This window comes from Ctenocephalides felis, unplaced genomic scaffold, assembly GCF_003426905.1.
Source record: "Ctenocephalides felis isolate EL2017-DRISC unplaced genomic scaffold, ASM342690v1 CF-g0.4_SCAFFOLD_01886, whole genome shotgun sequence".
Classification (NCBI taxonomy): Eukaryota; Metazoa; Arthropoda; class Insecta; order Siphonaptera; family Pulicidae; genus Ctenocephalides; species Ctenocephalides felis.
In genome coordinates this window covers 57,743,879-57,762,429 of record NW_020538040.1, presented here as the reverse complement: position 1 = coordinate 57,762,429, position 18,551 = coordinate 57,743,879, and the positions used below count along the sequence as shown (strand labels likewise).

The 18,551-nt window shown below is 30.1% G+C and overlaps 1 protein-coding gene and 1 non-coding gene across 2 annotated transcripts; one reads left to right on the top strand and one right to left on the bottom strand.

The window, feature by feature from the left end:
• Nucleotides 1-940: 940 nt before the first annotated feature.
• Trnag-ucc lies at nt 941-1,012 on the top strand. Its single transcript has one exon. It is a non-coding gene; the product is annotated as a tRNA-Gly (tRNA).
• Nucleotides 1,013-2,798: 1,786 nt separating this feature from the next.
• LOC113375145 (colorectal mutant cancer protein-like) lies at nt 2,799-16,900 on the bottom strand. The gene is made up of 8 exons (XM_026615094.1): nt 16,610-16,900; nt 6,906-7,040; nt 6,335-6,473; nt 5,031-5,113; nt 4,095-4,713; nt 3,386-3,501; nt 2,975-3,207; nt 2,799-2,868 (listed from the first exon to the last, which is right to left on the bottom strand). Exons 1-8 carry the CDS (start codon nt 16,898-16,900, stop codon nt 2,799-2,801), a joined length of 1,686 nt encoding a protein of 561 aa, XP_026470879.1.
• Nucleotides 16,901-18,551: the final 1,651 nt, after the last annotated feature.

Sequence of the window (18,551 nt, the reverse complement as noted above, 5' to 3'; positions counted from 1 at the left end):
TGCCGTTCAAATTTGAGGTGGCAAAGTTGATTTTCGTAAAGAGCACCTCGAAATCTATAAAGATTACCTATTTTCAGAATTCCGGAGTACTGTACCGGCAAAACGACCAGATGACTGGACTACTACGGAAAGTTAAAATGGTGCAACTTATAAATAAAATGGAAATATTTTCAATAATATCTCGAACAATTGATGAGATAGAGTTTTAAAAACACCCTTGATATTATACATAAATTCGTTTAAATGCTAGAGTGGTGCCGATTCTGTATACAAATGTGTCTATAAACAAAATTAAACTAAAGAAAGCTTTCTATAATTTATTCAATATCTTTTATTTTGTTAAACCAATTATTTTATTTCTAGATCTTATTCGCTTAATTTAACATTGAAAATATTTATTTATTAGAAAGAATGTGGTCAAGTTCAAAGTGCTGTCATATATGGAGAGATTTGATACTGCTCAAACTATCAATTTTACAAAAAAAAAAAAACGGTTTTCTAAAGAATTGTAGGAAATTTTATCTAGTTTAATTCGTACATAGATACTTTTATCGTAGAATGAGCCCAGAAAGGAGTTATTTTAAAAAAGCTGTTTTTTGACGCCATTTTTCCAATATGGCGGCAACTTGCCGTTCAAATTTGAGGTGGCAAAGTTGATTTTCGTAAAGAGCACCTCGAAATCTATAAAGATTACCTATTTTCAGAATTCCGGAGTACTGTACCGGCAAAACGACCAGATGACTGGACTACTACGGAAAGTTAAAAATGGTGCAACTTATAAATAAAATGGAAATATTTTCAATAATATCTCGAACAATTGATGAGATAGAGTTTTAAAAACACCCTTGATATTATACATAAATTCGTTAAATGCTAGAGTGGTGCCGATTCTGTATACAAATGTGTCTACTATTGCCAGTACACGCAACGAACTCTTATAGCGTCGGTGGTGTAATGGTCAGCATAGTTGCCTTCCAAGCAGTTGATCCGGGTTCGATTCCCGGCCGACGCAAATTTTTTTTTATATGAATAATAAATTTTATAACTTTAAATTGATTTTCGACTTAACAATTTTGTTAGTTAACATTTTAATTAGAATTCAATAAAAAATATTCAAATATGAGATCAGTAGGTATATTTTTAAATTATATTCATGACGCAGTCTTGACTAGTCTTTTGATTATGTATGTGAGTATGTATGTTTGAATTGGAATACGTATACATTAGTGATGTGCCAAGTCGAATCAAGTGATTCGAATCATTCGAATCAAGCCTTTAACGACTTGATTCGAATCAGATTTTACTTGATTCGAATCAACTCGCATCAAGCCGCGAAATATTTACTGTGATAAAATATGAACACAAATTTTCATAAATATAAAATTTTTCATAAATATAAATATAAAAAAATGTTTTAATTTAATTCAATATTATAATAATATAAAAAATAAATATCATAAATTAAAAAATAAATAATGAATTAAATCATGCGAGCCACCCGACTTTAATATGCTTAAATGTATCAGCCAACTCCAATCGTCTTTGTGTGACTTTAACCGCATTCATCGACTAACTATATCATCCGACTTCATATGACTCAAACCGAATCAAGCGGCGATATGAGTTATTCCGACTTCATGACTCAAACCGAATCAAGCGGCGATATGAGTTGTTCCGACTTCATATGAGCCAACTCGAATCAAGCGGCGATATGAGTTGTTCCGACTTCATATGAGCCAACTCGAATCAAGCGGCGATATGAGTTGTTCCGACTTCATATGAGCCAACTCGAATCAAGCGGCGTTATGAGTTGTTCCGACTTCATGAGCCAAACCGAATCAAGCGGCGTTTCGAGTTATTCCGACTTCAATTCTGATTCGAATCATCCCGACTTCAAGCCGTTCGAGCGATATGAGTTAGTTAACCGTATGGGCGATACAATGCGTCGTCGTTCTTGCGTGTTTATTTATTTTACGGAGCGCTGAGAGCGATTTTATTCGTGAAATATCAATACCCAATTTTGTTAATAATTAAGTGTTTTAGATTTTAAATGTTATCAGAATAAACCACTCGAAATTATGAAACGAGTTTCGGAAATCTTTCAATATAATTCTCTTTCGAAACAATTACTAAACACCAGAAAGTCAGTAAATAATATGTTAACTTCTGATTATATAAGTAATGGCAAATTCACATTAATGAAATTAACTTTCAGCTCTCAGTTTAGATGCGATCCTTTACTGATTACATAGTAAAATAAACAATCGACCCATGATTCCAAATATTATTTTATATGCTTTAGTGATGCACAATTGTTTGGTAATCTATTATTGTAAATTAATTTGAAGATATGTTTTAGCCGTCCTCAAAATTATATCATTTTTAATAATTTTCAGAATATACTTTTTGATAGTGATTATGTTTACAATTTCTACTTTGTCGGTTATATTGGTTAAACTGACAATTTTGATTATAAATTTGGATCACTTTTACTAAATAAATACATCCATGAATTTTTTTGTCCATATATATACTTGATTCGAGTTGATTCGAATCATGATTCGAATCAGGTTTTTTTCTGATTCGAATCATTCGAATCGGGAATTTTTCGAGTCGGCACATCACTAGTATACATATATGTATATATGTACGTCCATGCAAGTTGTATGATATAACTAACAAATGCATTTCTATATGTATGTAATCGTATGTATATACGTAATCGTATGTATGCATCTTTTCGTTTATGAAGCAAGCATTAACGGCGGTTTTAATGAACACAAAAGAAAAGTAGAGGTTTAACTCGGTATAATTATTATTGAATCCGGCAAACATCTAAGCATGGCATGCGTAAATGCATTTTCTTCGCTATATAAAACATTTATATAAACATGTTTATATATTTATTTATATACTATCATTAATTATGTATATGTATTGAGTTGGAAATAGAAACAGTTAAAATATAACATACCTATCGCAATGCGCTTTGCTTTCTTGCAGGGTCAATGTCAGTACTGTATTATTTGCTTTGAGATGTTCCAGTTGTGCAATAGTTCGTTCCAACTCTAATTCTAATCGCAAAACTTCTGAAGGGGTACTGGATATTGATCCATTCAAAGTGTCAGTTAATAAATAGGATTCGTGAAGACCCGACTGATTTCGTAAGTCAGAAACCAAATGCTCTGCAACTTCTGTTGTACAAACCTGTTCAAATTGAATATGTTTCAAAACACTGTTAAAAGCATATAAAATGCATCTAATAGAATGTTAAGAAAGCAAACAGTTCTCAGTATATTTATCGCTGAAAACCACTTAATTACTTACAGTTAAGCCGTTTGAAATGATATTCAATTGTAAAGAAAGTGTTTAGTCAATTACTTACACCAGTATTTAAGATATCAGTGCCTGTAATATGTTTTTCATCAGTCGTACGACGAAGGCGAACACGCTCGGCCATTTTTGACACTGGCGCTACATTTCCAGACCTTCCTAAAGAACCTGTTTAAAATGACAAATGTATTGAATGAAACTAGAACTCGTAAGGTCCGTGCATATTATATTTTAGTATGTTCATCAAGACCAGGTACACTATGCTATACATTTTTTAGCAATCAATTACGAAGACCTTTTCGTTATAAAGTAAATAGGACGATTCCCAAACAATATCTTTCAAACCGTTTTTGAATTTTTAAAATCGATTCAAGATTGTGGGCTAAAACGTGAAAAAAAATTTTTACACTTTTCTGTTAATTACAAAAAGAACGACCTTGCCGGTCGTCGCACCTTATTAATGAACGCAAGTCCTTAGGATTACATCGAATGGCTTTCAAATTTTTGACATCGGTTCAGCGGTTTTTGAGAAAACGTCCATGAAATATTAAAAATCGGCACATAATCACATCATACATACATAAACAAGCATACACACACATCCTTTTTCCAAATTTGGTATCATTCGATTCAAAATGACTCGAAACGTTGAGAAAACAAAACAAAAAAAAAAAATCGGATTTTCTCGAGAAAACATAAACTTCTCTTTCGGGAAGTTAATAAAACTTTGATATTCTTTAGACAAAAGTAATAATACTTACTATGTACATGAACTGGCGAAGAGCTTCTATTTATCTGCAACACTAAACTGTTACTTTTTGCATGAGTCGGCCTTTGCTGCTGAACATTATTGACAGATCGTTTATCCATATTAGATCCATTAATTTCATAATCATTTACAGTATCTGCGGCACAATCCTTCTCCATTTTATTGACGTCTTCGACATTAGTAGTTTTGCTGTTGTCATGTATCAAAGCAAATTCATTTTTATCCGATACAGATTGGTTATCTATGCAACTAATATCATTCAGTGTTCCAGTAAGTCTTCCTAAAGGTAACGTTTCATCTAAGTCATGCTCGCTCGTGTAAGTATTTGATCGTTTAATAGAGTTGTCGGTGCTTTTTTCATTGTCACATGCGGAGTCTTCGACGTATTCTTGACAACTCGATTCATAATTCCGTTTAGTCGCTAATTTCGCTTGCAAATGTGCAACCTCCTGGCGCAAACTCAAGATTTCTTCTTGAAGAGCAGCAACTTGAGTCGCACTAGGCTGTGTTTGTGATTTGGTCATCAACGGAGACAAAAACTGTTGATGACTAAGAATTGATGCGGTGAATTCAGGACGGTTTTGAACAGAAGGACTTTCAGTGGCAGACCGCTGAAAATTGATATGAAAATTATATAAAATCATCTATATAGTCTCTGAATTGAACAAATGTATTATATTATAACAAGAACATATAAGATACATATAAGATCATAAGGTGATCATTTAGTTCACTATAGTATGTGATAATCTAAGAAAATATTCCTCTTTAGGTGAATTTTTAATTAGATTTATATGAAAGAAAAATATTATATTAAAGATTCAATAGTACTACTACTATTTTTACCATAAAAAATGATTCCTAATAATTAAAATAAGTTTTTACCAATTCACAGAGACACATTTGTAAAAACAAAGTTACAACTTACTGTAGCTTTTACTTCTTCGATATCACTCTCGTCTTTATTCGTGTCAGTTTCATTGGCATCGCAGACTGAACTTGATTCAATTTCTGCAAGTTATGAAAAATAAATTACCTATATAAATAAAAATATAATAGATGAATTATTTAAAATAGTTTAATGCTCCATAGTTAATTTAATTGTATGATTTTATTAAATTTTTTATTTTATATTTTAATAGTTGGTATTTTTAAAAACTATAACAAAGTTATAATATAACAAATGAAATTAACGTATTTATATATTCATCGTGTAAGCAGCATTCAAATATATATAAATAGTTAAAAAATATACAATTGTTAAATCTTTTTTTCTTATTTTTGTTTAATTGTTAAAAAACAAAATCATTGTTTGTTTAACAAATCGCACACGCGGTTTAGTACACTGCATGATAGGCAGATCCTTTTGCAATTATTTTAATTGCATTTTTTATTACAATCAAATACAGTAAATACAAAATGCCTCATAGTTTCAAAAACTTTAGATTCATATTAACGCAACATTAACCATTCCGTAGTTTCGGCAGAAATAACGCTAAAAACGGTTTGAGAGTTTAATAATAACAAGTTATATCGTAAATTTTAATTTTCGTTCTGATGAATAAAGATTTCAGAATACAAGATTCCTAATATAAAACAATACAAGATTCATATTAAGCAAACATTTCTTGTAATAATTTTTAACTTATTGCGGAAATTAAGTAGTTTTTCTTAACCAATAAAAAGATTTTTTTTAAAAAATCACAGAAGATCCGTTATTTAATAATAGATCGTATTTTTTATGGATTTACACTCTATCATCCTGCTTGTTAATTACAATCTGAAAAATTTTACTTAATCACACAATTCATTATTTTTATAAGGCGACGTCCATTAATCACGTGAGCCTTAATAGGTGAGAGTTGAGAAAATATCACGTGAAGGGTCTCATGTGAAAATTTGTGCATTTATGTTTTACCTAAATTAAAAAAAAATCTAAAATTTTTCAGACAATATTGAAATATTTACGATTTTTTCTAGGTACTAAAAATGCACGTAATGTTTGGTGAGGGAGGGGGTTCATTTTAAATATCACCACGTATCACCAAGGTGGAGGAGGTCCCAAAAATCTCTAGAAATCGATCACGTGATTAATGGACGTCCCCTAAGTCTTAAAACGGACAAGATTTAATTGTGATTGTGACATACATAGAAAGTTTAGGGAATTAGGAAATACAAATATTATCGCGTATATTAACTTCGGCTTTAGTGGTATTAGAGAGAATAGTTTACCGGATATGTCGGCTTCGGCTTCCTCTTCCATGATGGCCGCCTGTTGTCTTTGGTGCAGCTTCCGACTCAGTTCCGCTATCACGCAGTGCAGTTCAGTAAGCCTGCCTTCGTGCGCTGTACCTAGGGCCTCTAGACGAACCTTTGGAATAAATTATGAATCACAATCGTAACTCCAATAAACCCATTAAAAATAAATACACACTCGAATGAAAAACCATCTTTTACAACTCCGTCAATTAAAGTTCTACCGGTTCAGAAACCATTTATTAAGTAATTATAAAAAATTATAAAAAAATTAAATTGAATTACAATTTCTCATTAGTATTTATATCAATTAGTATCGGTATTTATATCAATTAGCTTTAGCAATTAATTATTAGCTGCAGTAATAGAATGACTGAAAGCCAAATTAGACCTTTGTGATCCGCCCTACCCTATTTTTTTTTAAATCCCAAACAGTGTTTCACTAATAGTTTCTAATTAAGTAAATATTTCATAAAATCATTCATTGGCACTTTCAACAGTTTTTAATCTTACGTAAATAATTTATTTCCTTTCAAGATTAAAATACCTGAGCTCTAGACCTTTCCTCTTGTTCTATTTTGAGTTTTGTCTGCAGGCGATCGCGTTCCCTGCTGCAGATCTGAAGCTGCGCCGAAAGATCAAGTACTTCGGCCTTCAACGCAGACATCGCTGCCAAGTGCAACTGAAATTTTGAAATAAACTTGATAAATGTATAGCTCTAACAGCCTCTAACATAATTATGAATGGATGAAAATTTAAATATTATATAATCGGCGCTTGTAAAACTAAAACATATTATATAATTCAAAAAAATATTACACCAACGTAATCATGTAAATTTACCTTTAGTTGAATAATAGTACGAAGGTTTTAGGAATATGTTCATGTTTAAAAAAATTCTTTAATCTATAATTTTCACGAATTTCAAAATTATTCCTTTCATATATATAGCATTTTCTCTTCCAAATATTACTGTAACGAGATTTAGGGACCGATTTTGCCACATAACAGAAAAATGTTACGAAAAAGCCATGTTACGCTCCGACTTCCATACATTATGCTAATGGAATCATACTGAATATTGTCATAAAGCCACGTATTTGCTGTCCATCCAGGCGTTTTACACATAAACTGCAACGTCAATCGTATGTTACGGAGCTGTATCATAAACACACTCTTATCTAACATCGTTTTTTTACATTTGTGCGGCTTTTAGGTTATGTTTTCTATCTGACAACCTGAGAAATTCACCTGACTGCACAGCAACAACCGCATGGCTTTTGTCAATATTAGTATGGAAAGTTCTTCATAACATGACCTTGTCATAACATTTTTCTGTTATGCGGCAGAATAGGTCCCTTAACGTTATTTCGCTTTCTGTACAAAATAACTACTTAAAATATCTAGTAAATAAATAATATTATATAATTAAAGCAAAAAAGAAGTAACAAATTATTTTATTAAATTTGCCATCTGTAAATAAAAGCAATGAATATTGTCTCTACTCAACATTGATCGCAAATTGAAAAAAGGAATAACATTGCCCATATTTAGAAAAATAAGTAAGTTAATGTAATTTTGGGGTATATTTCCTGAAAACTAGTTACCAAGAATCATATGGAACAACGGTGTATGGATACGAAAGCATGCTGCTCTGTTTTGAAAGAATTCTTCTGCAAGAAAGTTTGCAGCGATAAGTGTCATTGTAAAGAGGTCGAACAGACGCCATTGTAATATATAAGAAAACTTTATCATAAATAAGAAAATTCACGTTGGTTAAAAAGTTATTATAAAAAAATTAAATTAATATTTAAAAAACGCGTTAACCCTTTGGGGACGGAACGGTTCGAAGTGCACCGTACCGTGAAGCCGAGCATCTTGAACGAAATTCATTTAAAATTGCCAACGCATATTTTTGGCACTCTAAATCAAATTCTAGCACTCCAACTCCAATCCTGGACATATATTTAATATTTATATACACAAAGTTTCCTCATGATAAATAAAATGTTTATTTGTTCATTAACTATTCAGTTTAGTTTATTAACATTGTTAATACTTCGGCTATCGATAAGTATAAAGGTGAGAAAAACGCATATATGCAGTGTCCACACCCCCAGGGACAGTTTGACAGGCATACAAATAGGTTAAAAAACGAAGGAGATATAAGCACCAAAATAACTTTTATTATCAGAAAGAACTTTATTGTCAGAAATATGTAACACATCACAACATATTCATTTAAATATAGCTTATGAATATTATATATAACAATACACAACAAAACATATTTTTTAAACAAAGTTAATAAAACTCTCGGCCAATTTTCTTATGTTGAATTTTTCTCTTCCTCTCTCTTTGGCGTTTTGTCTTAAGTTACATTTTTATCTGTTTCATCTTCACCCGAAAAAACAAAAAATACTTGTCACAACCGCACTCACAAAATTTGTCACAACCGTAACCAACGCACACTTTTGGAGACATCATTATGATCGAGATAAATTATCTAAGCTAAGAATTGCTGCTAATTGCTACTAATTTTCAACTTATAACAAAATAACAACAAAGTGATCTATATGTATACAATTAACAGTTATCATTAAAAGAATTTATGTAGATACGGTAATTCTGTATATCCGATAATTTCATATGCAAATGTCAAATGATCATTTTTGACCTCCAAATGACCATGTTTTGCACTTTTTCCTTAAAATTCCTAGAAACTAATTAACTCTTCACACAATTTGATTAACTTAACAGCATTTTTTCTATTTTCCTTTGTATCTCAGAAATGGACTTGTTCTTCCTAATCAATCTCTACACCATCAATACCAATCAAATGATTTTTGAATTATTAAAATAAGTTCGAATGCAAACCTTCTACACATGCATTCATCCATATTTTCTAGGGTATTTTGAAGACTTTGAAAAGTAAAGATATAAAAACAACATATTACCGACTTTTATGAGATTACTATAACGTACACTGCTCTACAAAAAGTTAAAAAAAAGCTTTTAATGATTCTTCTGTACAACACTAGAAAATGTTTTCACTATAGTAATGCATATATTTCATTCCTATGAGAAAAAGAGTCATAAAATTATTCAAAAGAACGTTATAAAGCAGAAAAGTTTAAACCTGAAATAAAAACTGCTGACAAGTATTGTGAAGAACATTAAATGATTAAATTTTAAAACTGATTTGTAAGTTTGAAAAATATAACTATTTCAAAATAATTTAATTTCAATTGTGAAATTATATCTAGCAAAAAGTTTTATTACGGTTGTAGTATAGTAAATATAATTGAGGAATCAATAATAATGGCATATATAATTTATAAACCTACATTTAGTACTGCAAAAGTAGAAATGTTATTGTGTGTAAAATTAACAACATTAAATTAATATAGCACTGGTATTAGCATTAAGCTAATATAGCTGTTTGAAACATAATTTCTCAAATCAAAATACAAAACAAAAACTTGAACACACTCGAATAAAAAATTTACTTTGATATGTAAAAATAATTCAATAATTTAATCAGTGAACTACTAATTGAACCAACATTATTTCCGGCGCAAAGGTTTATTAAAATTCTGTAGAGAATCGTGTAGTAACATTTAATATATTCTATAATCATAATTTGAAGCAACGTAATCACTTTATATTTACATAACTATGTACTGTTCTCTGAGCTAATTCGTAGTGAAAAGTAATTTTTCAAAACCTCAATTTGCATCTCTCGGCTATGAAACAAATAATATTAAATTAAAAACTTCAGTATAAAATTAATGCCAGTAGAAATAAAATAACGCTTGTGCGTAAAATATACATTCAGAAATGTAAAATTTTGTGCAATTATTCTTTGAGATAAAAGCAGCAAACATCCTTTTGTAAAGCCTGCTCAATCACTCACACAGCAACTACGAGTAATTTTTCTAATTTTTTATGCTTTATTTCTTCAACGAAATTGATTTTCTGAACTTTCGTGATAGCAAAATAGATTTCCGACTTGATCAATCATGTGTATTACGCGAAAGGTCGGTAACCAGTTTACTAAATATAATTCACATACTAAGTTCATGTCTAACTAATTAAGTCATAGGAGAAGTGTGTGTATGTGAACACAAACATTGTTTTATCTCAAACATATTTTTTCGACAACGCCTTTTGGAAAAAATCAATAATAATTAGCGTTGATTAGTTTTATACGACGTATCGTTTATCTGTGACTAACATAAAAAACATGGAAGTATGTAAAACCCGCCCGAAACATTACAACTGTTTATAGGTTGGTGAAGCATTTGTTTGTAATTAACATACTAATGGATTACAAAAATGTATAAACAGATTTCTAGATAAACATGTTTATCTAAAAATAAGTAAGTAAATAAAAAAACATACAAAATAATTGATAATTTTTTTTCGCGGTTTTAATGTTCACCTTCGAGAGTGCTTATGTAATTATTATCCAATATAGTCCGCAGTTGTATATACATGTAACTGGCAATGAACAAATAAGCACCACTATCCAACCGGCGTCTTGGGAAAGTTAGTTAAGAACATTGGAATTTTGTACAAAGTCTGTGAGGCTATCATGAGTCGAACCCTCAGCCGTGATTGATTAGGCATGGTCAGTAGTAGTAGTTCTATTTTGGTCTGATTCGATCAACAGATTGGGATCTAGTAGTAAGCTTCGTCTAATTAGAACGAATGCGATGTTTTAAATGAATAAAATAACATTAAAATGTACACCCGCATAAACCATATAAACAAGCATGGGTTGTTATTTACCATCATTTATCCAATATTGTCAAATTACACAATCCTGTGCAAACTATTCCCATACGTTTAATCGTATCGAAACTTTTCAACTCACGTACCGAAAGTGCTAAAAGTGTTTGATTGAAATCCTGTTGCATATTATTTAGTTCAAAAAACATGCTATATGCATTGTTTGAGATCTAGATATAATAATTGACACTTGACGATAATTGATGTGAATCTACGATGAGCTCGAGTAACAAAATATAGAAATTTGTATGAACGCACTACATTCTGTTTCTGCACTAGTTTTATTTCATAAAGAACTAAATTATAAACGTTTCAAGTGATGGTCTCATACTACCAATACTCCTTTCACTTATGCCACCACATCCTTACACATTGTTTTAAATATATGAAAATAATTATTATAAATTCTATAAATTTCATTGTCGTATTTTATAAATCTAATATAATTGCTTATATTTGGAGATGACCTTTATATATGTTCACCTAGAATCACGAAAACATTATACACAAAAACCGTCGACACACGCATATGCTTTTTGAATTACTCTAATCGGATACGCCATTCTCTGAGAAACTGCTATTCTGTGCACTTCTTACTCTGCATCTCCAAAGCAGCTGGACCTGTCTTCGCAAAAATGTCATCACTTATTCACTCAATCAATACGTATCGAATGTTTTTTTGAATCATTCTAATTAGTAGTTCTCTCAAAAGCTGGTTGTTTTAATTGGAAGTGGCTTTCTCAATCAGCTCATCACCCCGTCAATATGAATCGAATGTTTTTTGAATCATCGAAATCGGTTGATCTGTACTCCCGATATCGCGGACGAAAGATTTTATCTAAACATACGCACGCACACACATGCTTACGTCCATTTTTTATAAGATATGCCAAAATGTTTAAAAACCTTTGAAACGTGAAGATATGCAAAAATTTAAATTTTCGATTTTTTGCGATAACTGTAACTTATCCTATGGGAAGATAATAATAATAATAAATTTGGTTTTATTCTGAATGCTATTTTGTATTAGGATGTAAGACCTATAGCTATTTTCTGATATTTTTTTTTTTGTTATCTTACACTTGCTTACTGTGCGATGCGATAGTTTGTTTAGGATTAGATCAGAAAAAAGTCAAGTAGGCTGCCTAACATAAAATTACTCAAAAGAAGTGATATTAATAATTTAATATGCAAATAAAAAAATAATTATAAATACCAAAGTACACAAATAAAAGAAATAAGAGTAATAGCAATTAACATATTGAAATTTCATAATAGAATAAAATACAAAATTTTTTTTAAAAAAACTGACGTTTTAAAATAGAATAGCTTACTATTAATATTCTAATGATGCAATGTTAGTCATAAATACATAAAAATAGTTAAATGATTCCAAACTAATATCTGAAAGCAATATTTGATTGGATCAAATTGCTTGTTGAATGATGTTTCGATTCACGTGATTCAAAAATAACTTCGATCGATCCAAAAGCTTTTAGTAAAATTGTTGAACTCTGCTGAAATCATAAATCATCAGTCATGTTATACAAATGCATAAAATCAGCAAGTGCATTGAATGCGGTAGTATTTCAACACTGCTTCATTCAAATTGCTACCACATATCATATCTAAATATAACTACACACTCGAGACGAGATGTTTAGAAATTCAAGTATGCAGGTGGTAGGTGGTAGGCTATCAGAAATTAGTATTATTGATCAATATGAGCCGTTCAGTCCATAAATTGATAAAGCACCATAAAAAGTTGAGAAATGCAATAAAATAAAGAATACATTGATGTCTAATTCATTTATCAATCAACAGCAGCAATCATCAAGTCTCACCATTTTCTCATGTCATACTTCTACATGTCTTGGTTGTCCTTTTCTAATAGGATGATATATTTTATATATTAACAGCAATAGCGGGATGGACTCTTTACTCGAAAACATATAATTGTTTTATATATGTAAGTAAAAATCGATATCACTTCTGCTTGATATCAGGCTATCCGAAAGGGGAATTAAATATGCCATTTATCGATCATGGGTAGACTAATAATAAATGGGTCTTAGGTTTAGAGTCTAAAGATTCAGAATGACTTGAAACATAAAATTAGCAAATAGAATTCTGGCGATAATCTTGACCTTCTTGACTAGTGAATAAAATCAATATGTGAACTAATTGTAAGAATTTATCCTTGATATTTTCTCATTTATTATTAATTTATCTATAATCGTTAAATTTCATATTCAATTCCGCGCTTCAAACAGCCTGACATAAAGCAGAAGTGATATCGAATTTTACTTACATATCGCTTTTTACATATATATTGATTTTTACTTGAATCTAGACGCTAATATTCGAAAAAGTAGATGCGATTATACGTGTGCATATAAGCAAATAATTTTTGATTATATTTGATAAGGATTCGTGTTGATTAGTTTTGCGTGACGATTGGTTTAGTCGTTTCTTTAGAAATAGAATAAAAGTGCAGATTTTGAAAACCGTTCAAAAGTTGAGAAACGTGCTGATTAGTTTTTCGCGAAGATCGGCCGGGAAGTTTCTCCGTAATAAATTATTTAATTTTTTTTAAAAAGTTGATGAAACTTTGTATGATAATGACTTAAATATATATAAATTCATCAAAGTTTGAAATAATGCGTCGTGTTAAAATGAAAATTCTTATTTCTGTAAACATCAATTTCATCAATGAAAAATCATTTCCAAAACAAATAATACAGTTTTGCAATTAAGAATAGAAAAGCAGAAACAACATATATAAATATGTTCAATCTGCCAACACAGCCCGCAGTCAAATTCAGTTTCATAGTTTGAATTATTATTAAATTATGATGGACAAAATCATTAATATAAATAACCAATGAAAAGATTAGATTGTCATTTCAGTATATCATCTGACTCATTCGAGTAGCATCTGTTTCCAATAACAACAAAAATGAATTTCTAAATATACACAAATCTAACTGATATTGGATAAGTGCTAGTGACAAATGGCATGAAAATTCAAGTTTCCGTCGAACAAGTGTATAGTAATAATAAAAGTACTATATTTGACTATATTTTGGAAGGCTATGCACAAAGTTACACATATAAATCCAGGCATTATGGCATTTTGCCGTAGAGCCAGAACTATCGTAGTTCCATGAACTTCCAAATATCGAGAATAATTGAGTTGATCAATACGAATTGATTTCCAGTGAGTAATTAATGAATTTCCAAAACTGGCAAAAAAATTGTTTTCAACTGTTAATTGCGAAGAGTACGGTTGATTTTCCATTCAAGACTAATCAACGCTAAGGAGAATCGCAAACTAATAAATACTTTTAAATTGTCAGAATCAAACAAAAACAAAAATGCTAGCACAAAACTAATGAACAAGATTCTCAGTTAATATAGATAAAATGAATTTATAATTTCTCAAAAAATTAAATTTCCTACTGACATATACAAAGAATCGGATTAGCTGATCTTCATTCAATACAAAAAAATAAAAAAAAAATCAATGCTAATCAATGCCTTTTGGAACCATATTTTGACTTAGATTTTTGGTTTGGTTAAAAGATCTATTTTTAATATTTTGAAAATATGTAAAATAACAATTTACTTAACTAAATTGACTTAAATTTTAATTACAAAAAATATTTTTGTATTTACAACTGTTAATTACTAAGAAATGTCTTCATTAACCTTCGCCAGAAACTAATCAACAAATTTTCTAACTTATATCTTTGAGAAAAAAAATCATTCCATAAAATGTTATAAAAATGCAAAGAAATTAATAAAATTATTTTTGACTGCCAAATGGCATTTTTTTCTTTCCAAAAATTTAATCAGTTCTTCATTTTGTCAATATAAGTGAAATGTTTTTGGTAGATTCTCTCCGCTCTCTCAAAAACTGAATTGCCATTTTGGCACTTTTTGTCCCGATTTAATTGAATCCACATACAAATCAATTTCTTCTAATGCATGCCAAAATGTTAAGAAGGTTTTAAAACATTTTCATATCAGATTACCCATAAGATATATAAACATTTTCATATTAGATTACCCTACGGGAAGTTAAAAATTAAATTATCATTGCTGAGAAAAATACTAATATGAAAATCGATCAAACGTACTACTTCTGCTTATTATTAAGAAATAAAAGCAATTCCCTGCACGCAAAAATATTATTAATTTTAAATAAATATCAACAATAACACACCAATTGCATAGCTAACTTAGTAGAGTGTTCGATCCACACGACAGGGATCTTTAGATCGAATCCTGTCATTGACTTAGAATTTGTGTAAAATTAAATAAAAATAGTATTTGTTAAGTTGAAATTGAATAAAAATTAAGAAAAATAGGAATAACAGAATTCGAATAGCATAGAATTGTATTAGGAGTAAGAAGAAAAAGTATTAGAACTTGCTGAGATTAAAAAAAGAATGAAAAAAAATGCAATGAAGATAGATGTTGAATAGAATTAGAAATTTGAAAAGAGCAAAAAATTGAAGAAAATAAGAGGCAGAAAAATGAAGAAGAAGAAAAATTAAGAATAATATAGAATGGAGTATGTGTTAACGCTTCATTCCCAACCCTGGTATAATTATTTTATTATCTTTATGCAGGATAGCGATAATAAACCCTCATTCCTTATTATATAATTTAAAACGATAAAATAATCCCTTTCATTGTTACGCATCCTGTCCCAAAATCGGTCATCATATCAGTAATCCATTTTTCCAAGAATTTTAATCAACTGTCCCTAGCTATATCATCCTGCAATTAACATATTTCCAAGAAACGTGTACCTAGTTTTAATTCTACGAATCCTGCAATCCGACCAATAGCTGATTGGTTGACAAATGTAACAGCTATTGATTGGATCCAAAATTGTGAGGGAATGTCATTAATTCTACAAAATGGACCAATCAGAAAAATGTCTAAAATTGTAAACTCCTTTTAATTTAGTATCGACTTAAATTTCACATAGTTATCATCAGTCGTAAATTAACACTCAAAACTATAACATCTAATTCAAACTTCAACTATCTAATCATCTATAAGTCTTAATATTCTTTCAAATATACGTTAATTAAACATTTATTTATCATTTTTTATTTTTATTATTCAAACGGTCTGATATAGCCAATAACTAAATATATCTGGTCCTTCGACAAAGTGCAAGTGTTCTATAGAGTTCGGCAGCATCCAGATAGATCACGAATTTCTTAAACACTTTGAATCTATCTTACAAACATACTTTTTTGGCCATTCAAACCGAATGGTCAATTTTACTAAACAGTATGTATATAATTTGAATATTCAATGATATAAAATTGGTATAGAATGTAAATGAATAAAAATGTTGTAGGTGGCTAAATGCTCAGAGTAAGCGAGGCCAAATAAAATTAAAAAAAAAAACACACTAATATAATATTTTCTTACATGTTCTTGCGGTCTAGGCGGGACAGTTACCGGCTGTAGACTAGAGTACCTGCACGGCAGTGTGACGTTGCCTTGGCCGTTACTGGCCCCATTGCCCGTGCTGGCGTTCCTTTGCGGGCAACAAAGCCACGAACGGGAACGTGGAATTCCGCGCCCTGTGGCCACACCACTTTCGTCCAAAAGTTCGCAAGGATCATCGTACGTCCGATCAGGGTCGCAGGCAGCAGATCGCTTTATATCGCGATCGCCGCCCATCAGAGTTTCATTGTCGTTCATGTCTTGCAAATGCATCATACTAACGGACCATGTTCGACTTTGCGAATTTTGGATTTTTGAATAAGTTAATGAACCCTTACCGAGAATTTTTGAACATGATAATCATTTGTTCGAACAGTATTTATTTAGACTTAATAAGAAATATATATTCAAGCAAATAGTCGCGACAATGCTTGTCCTATGTGATCACCAATTTCTGATTCTTCAATCTATGATAAAATTATGAGTAGATAATTTCTTTCCAAGTATTGTTTATATCAAATATATTCTACTTTGTATTGATCGATCGTTAAGTTGTAGTGTAAAAAATACTTAAGCGTAAAGTTTGCATTCTATTATTCAATAAGTATTTTTTTGCGTTTTTATATATAAGGTTCCATTTCATTGTTCGTTCTCATCACATTGTTTTTTTTCTTCTTTTAATACAATATCTTTACCTTTTTTTCATACAGAACTTGGTTAGTTGTCTTTGCGTATGTGTATGTGTATTAAGCATATTACATGATGTCATTATTATTATAATATGTAATAAGATTTCATTTTATACCGGATCGAAATGGTAATTCACATATTTGCATGAATTATTGAACAAAATTTTATATTTTTGGTAATTATTATATGAGAATTTCCAGTATTGGCATTAATATCCATCCCAATATTTGCGTTGATTTTATATATATTTAAATAAATATTATATAAAACTCTTGATTTGTATCAAGTTAGTAACGAAATTAATAGTATGGTGGTAAATGACACATATAATATAAAATTTATAACACAACACTTTTCTCAAGCCCATTTTTAATTCTCGATTGGCGTTATCACTCGCAACCATTTTTCACATTGATAGTGATGAAGTTTGTGCAAACCATTTTTAGTCAAGTTACATATTACACAAATGATTAAACGTATTTTAAAATAAACGCCACTTGCACACAACTATTGCTTAACTTGGATTCTGTAGAAATGCAATTGCTTGCAGTGTTCCAAATATTTCTTGAGATATTCTATTGTGCAACAGAAGATTATACAGTCAATTAGGCACAATGAGTTATTCCTTTACTTAATATTCCATTGTTATCGTCTCGAGCAGAATATTTCGCACCATTTCACATTCACAACACAACTGCTAGTAACAGAACAAATTAAAATTAGCAAATTAATTAAAATCTATTTAGTCGTTCACAATTATTATATGTGTATATGTGTCGAGATATTTTTCACGCATAAATACATACACTGGTATGTACAATCATGTTTGTCAACTTATAATGTGTGCGACAAGAATTTATGTTTCTATTGAAACTATGCAAATATATAACAAGTAAAGAAAAGTAAGAGTATATGTACATAAATCCACGCACACATTCAAACTTACGTATATATATATATATATATATATATATATATATATATATATATATAAGGTTGTCAAATACCAAGAGCAAAAAAGCGGAAGGGAGATATTTGACAACCTAATATATATATATATTCTGAAAAATGTATAGATATATATTCTTTATATTTTAAGGTATATCATAATGTAGTGGATAAATTTTTTGCCATTTAAGTTAGATGATCTAACTACATTTAATCTAACAACGTGATGCATATTTTCACTTGAAACCATAAATTAATTTTTGATTTTTCGCATTTTATTAACTTT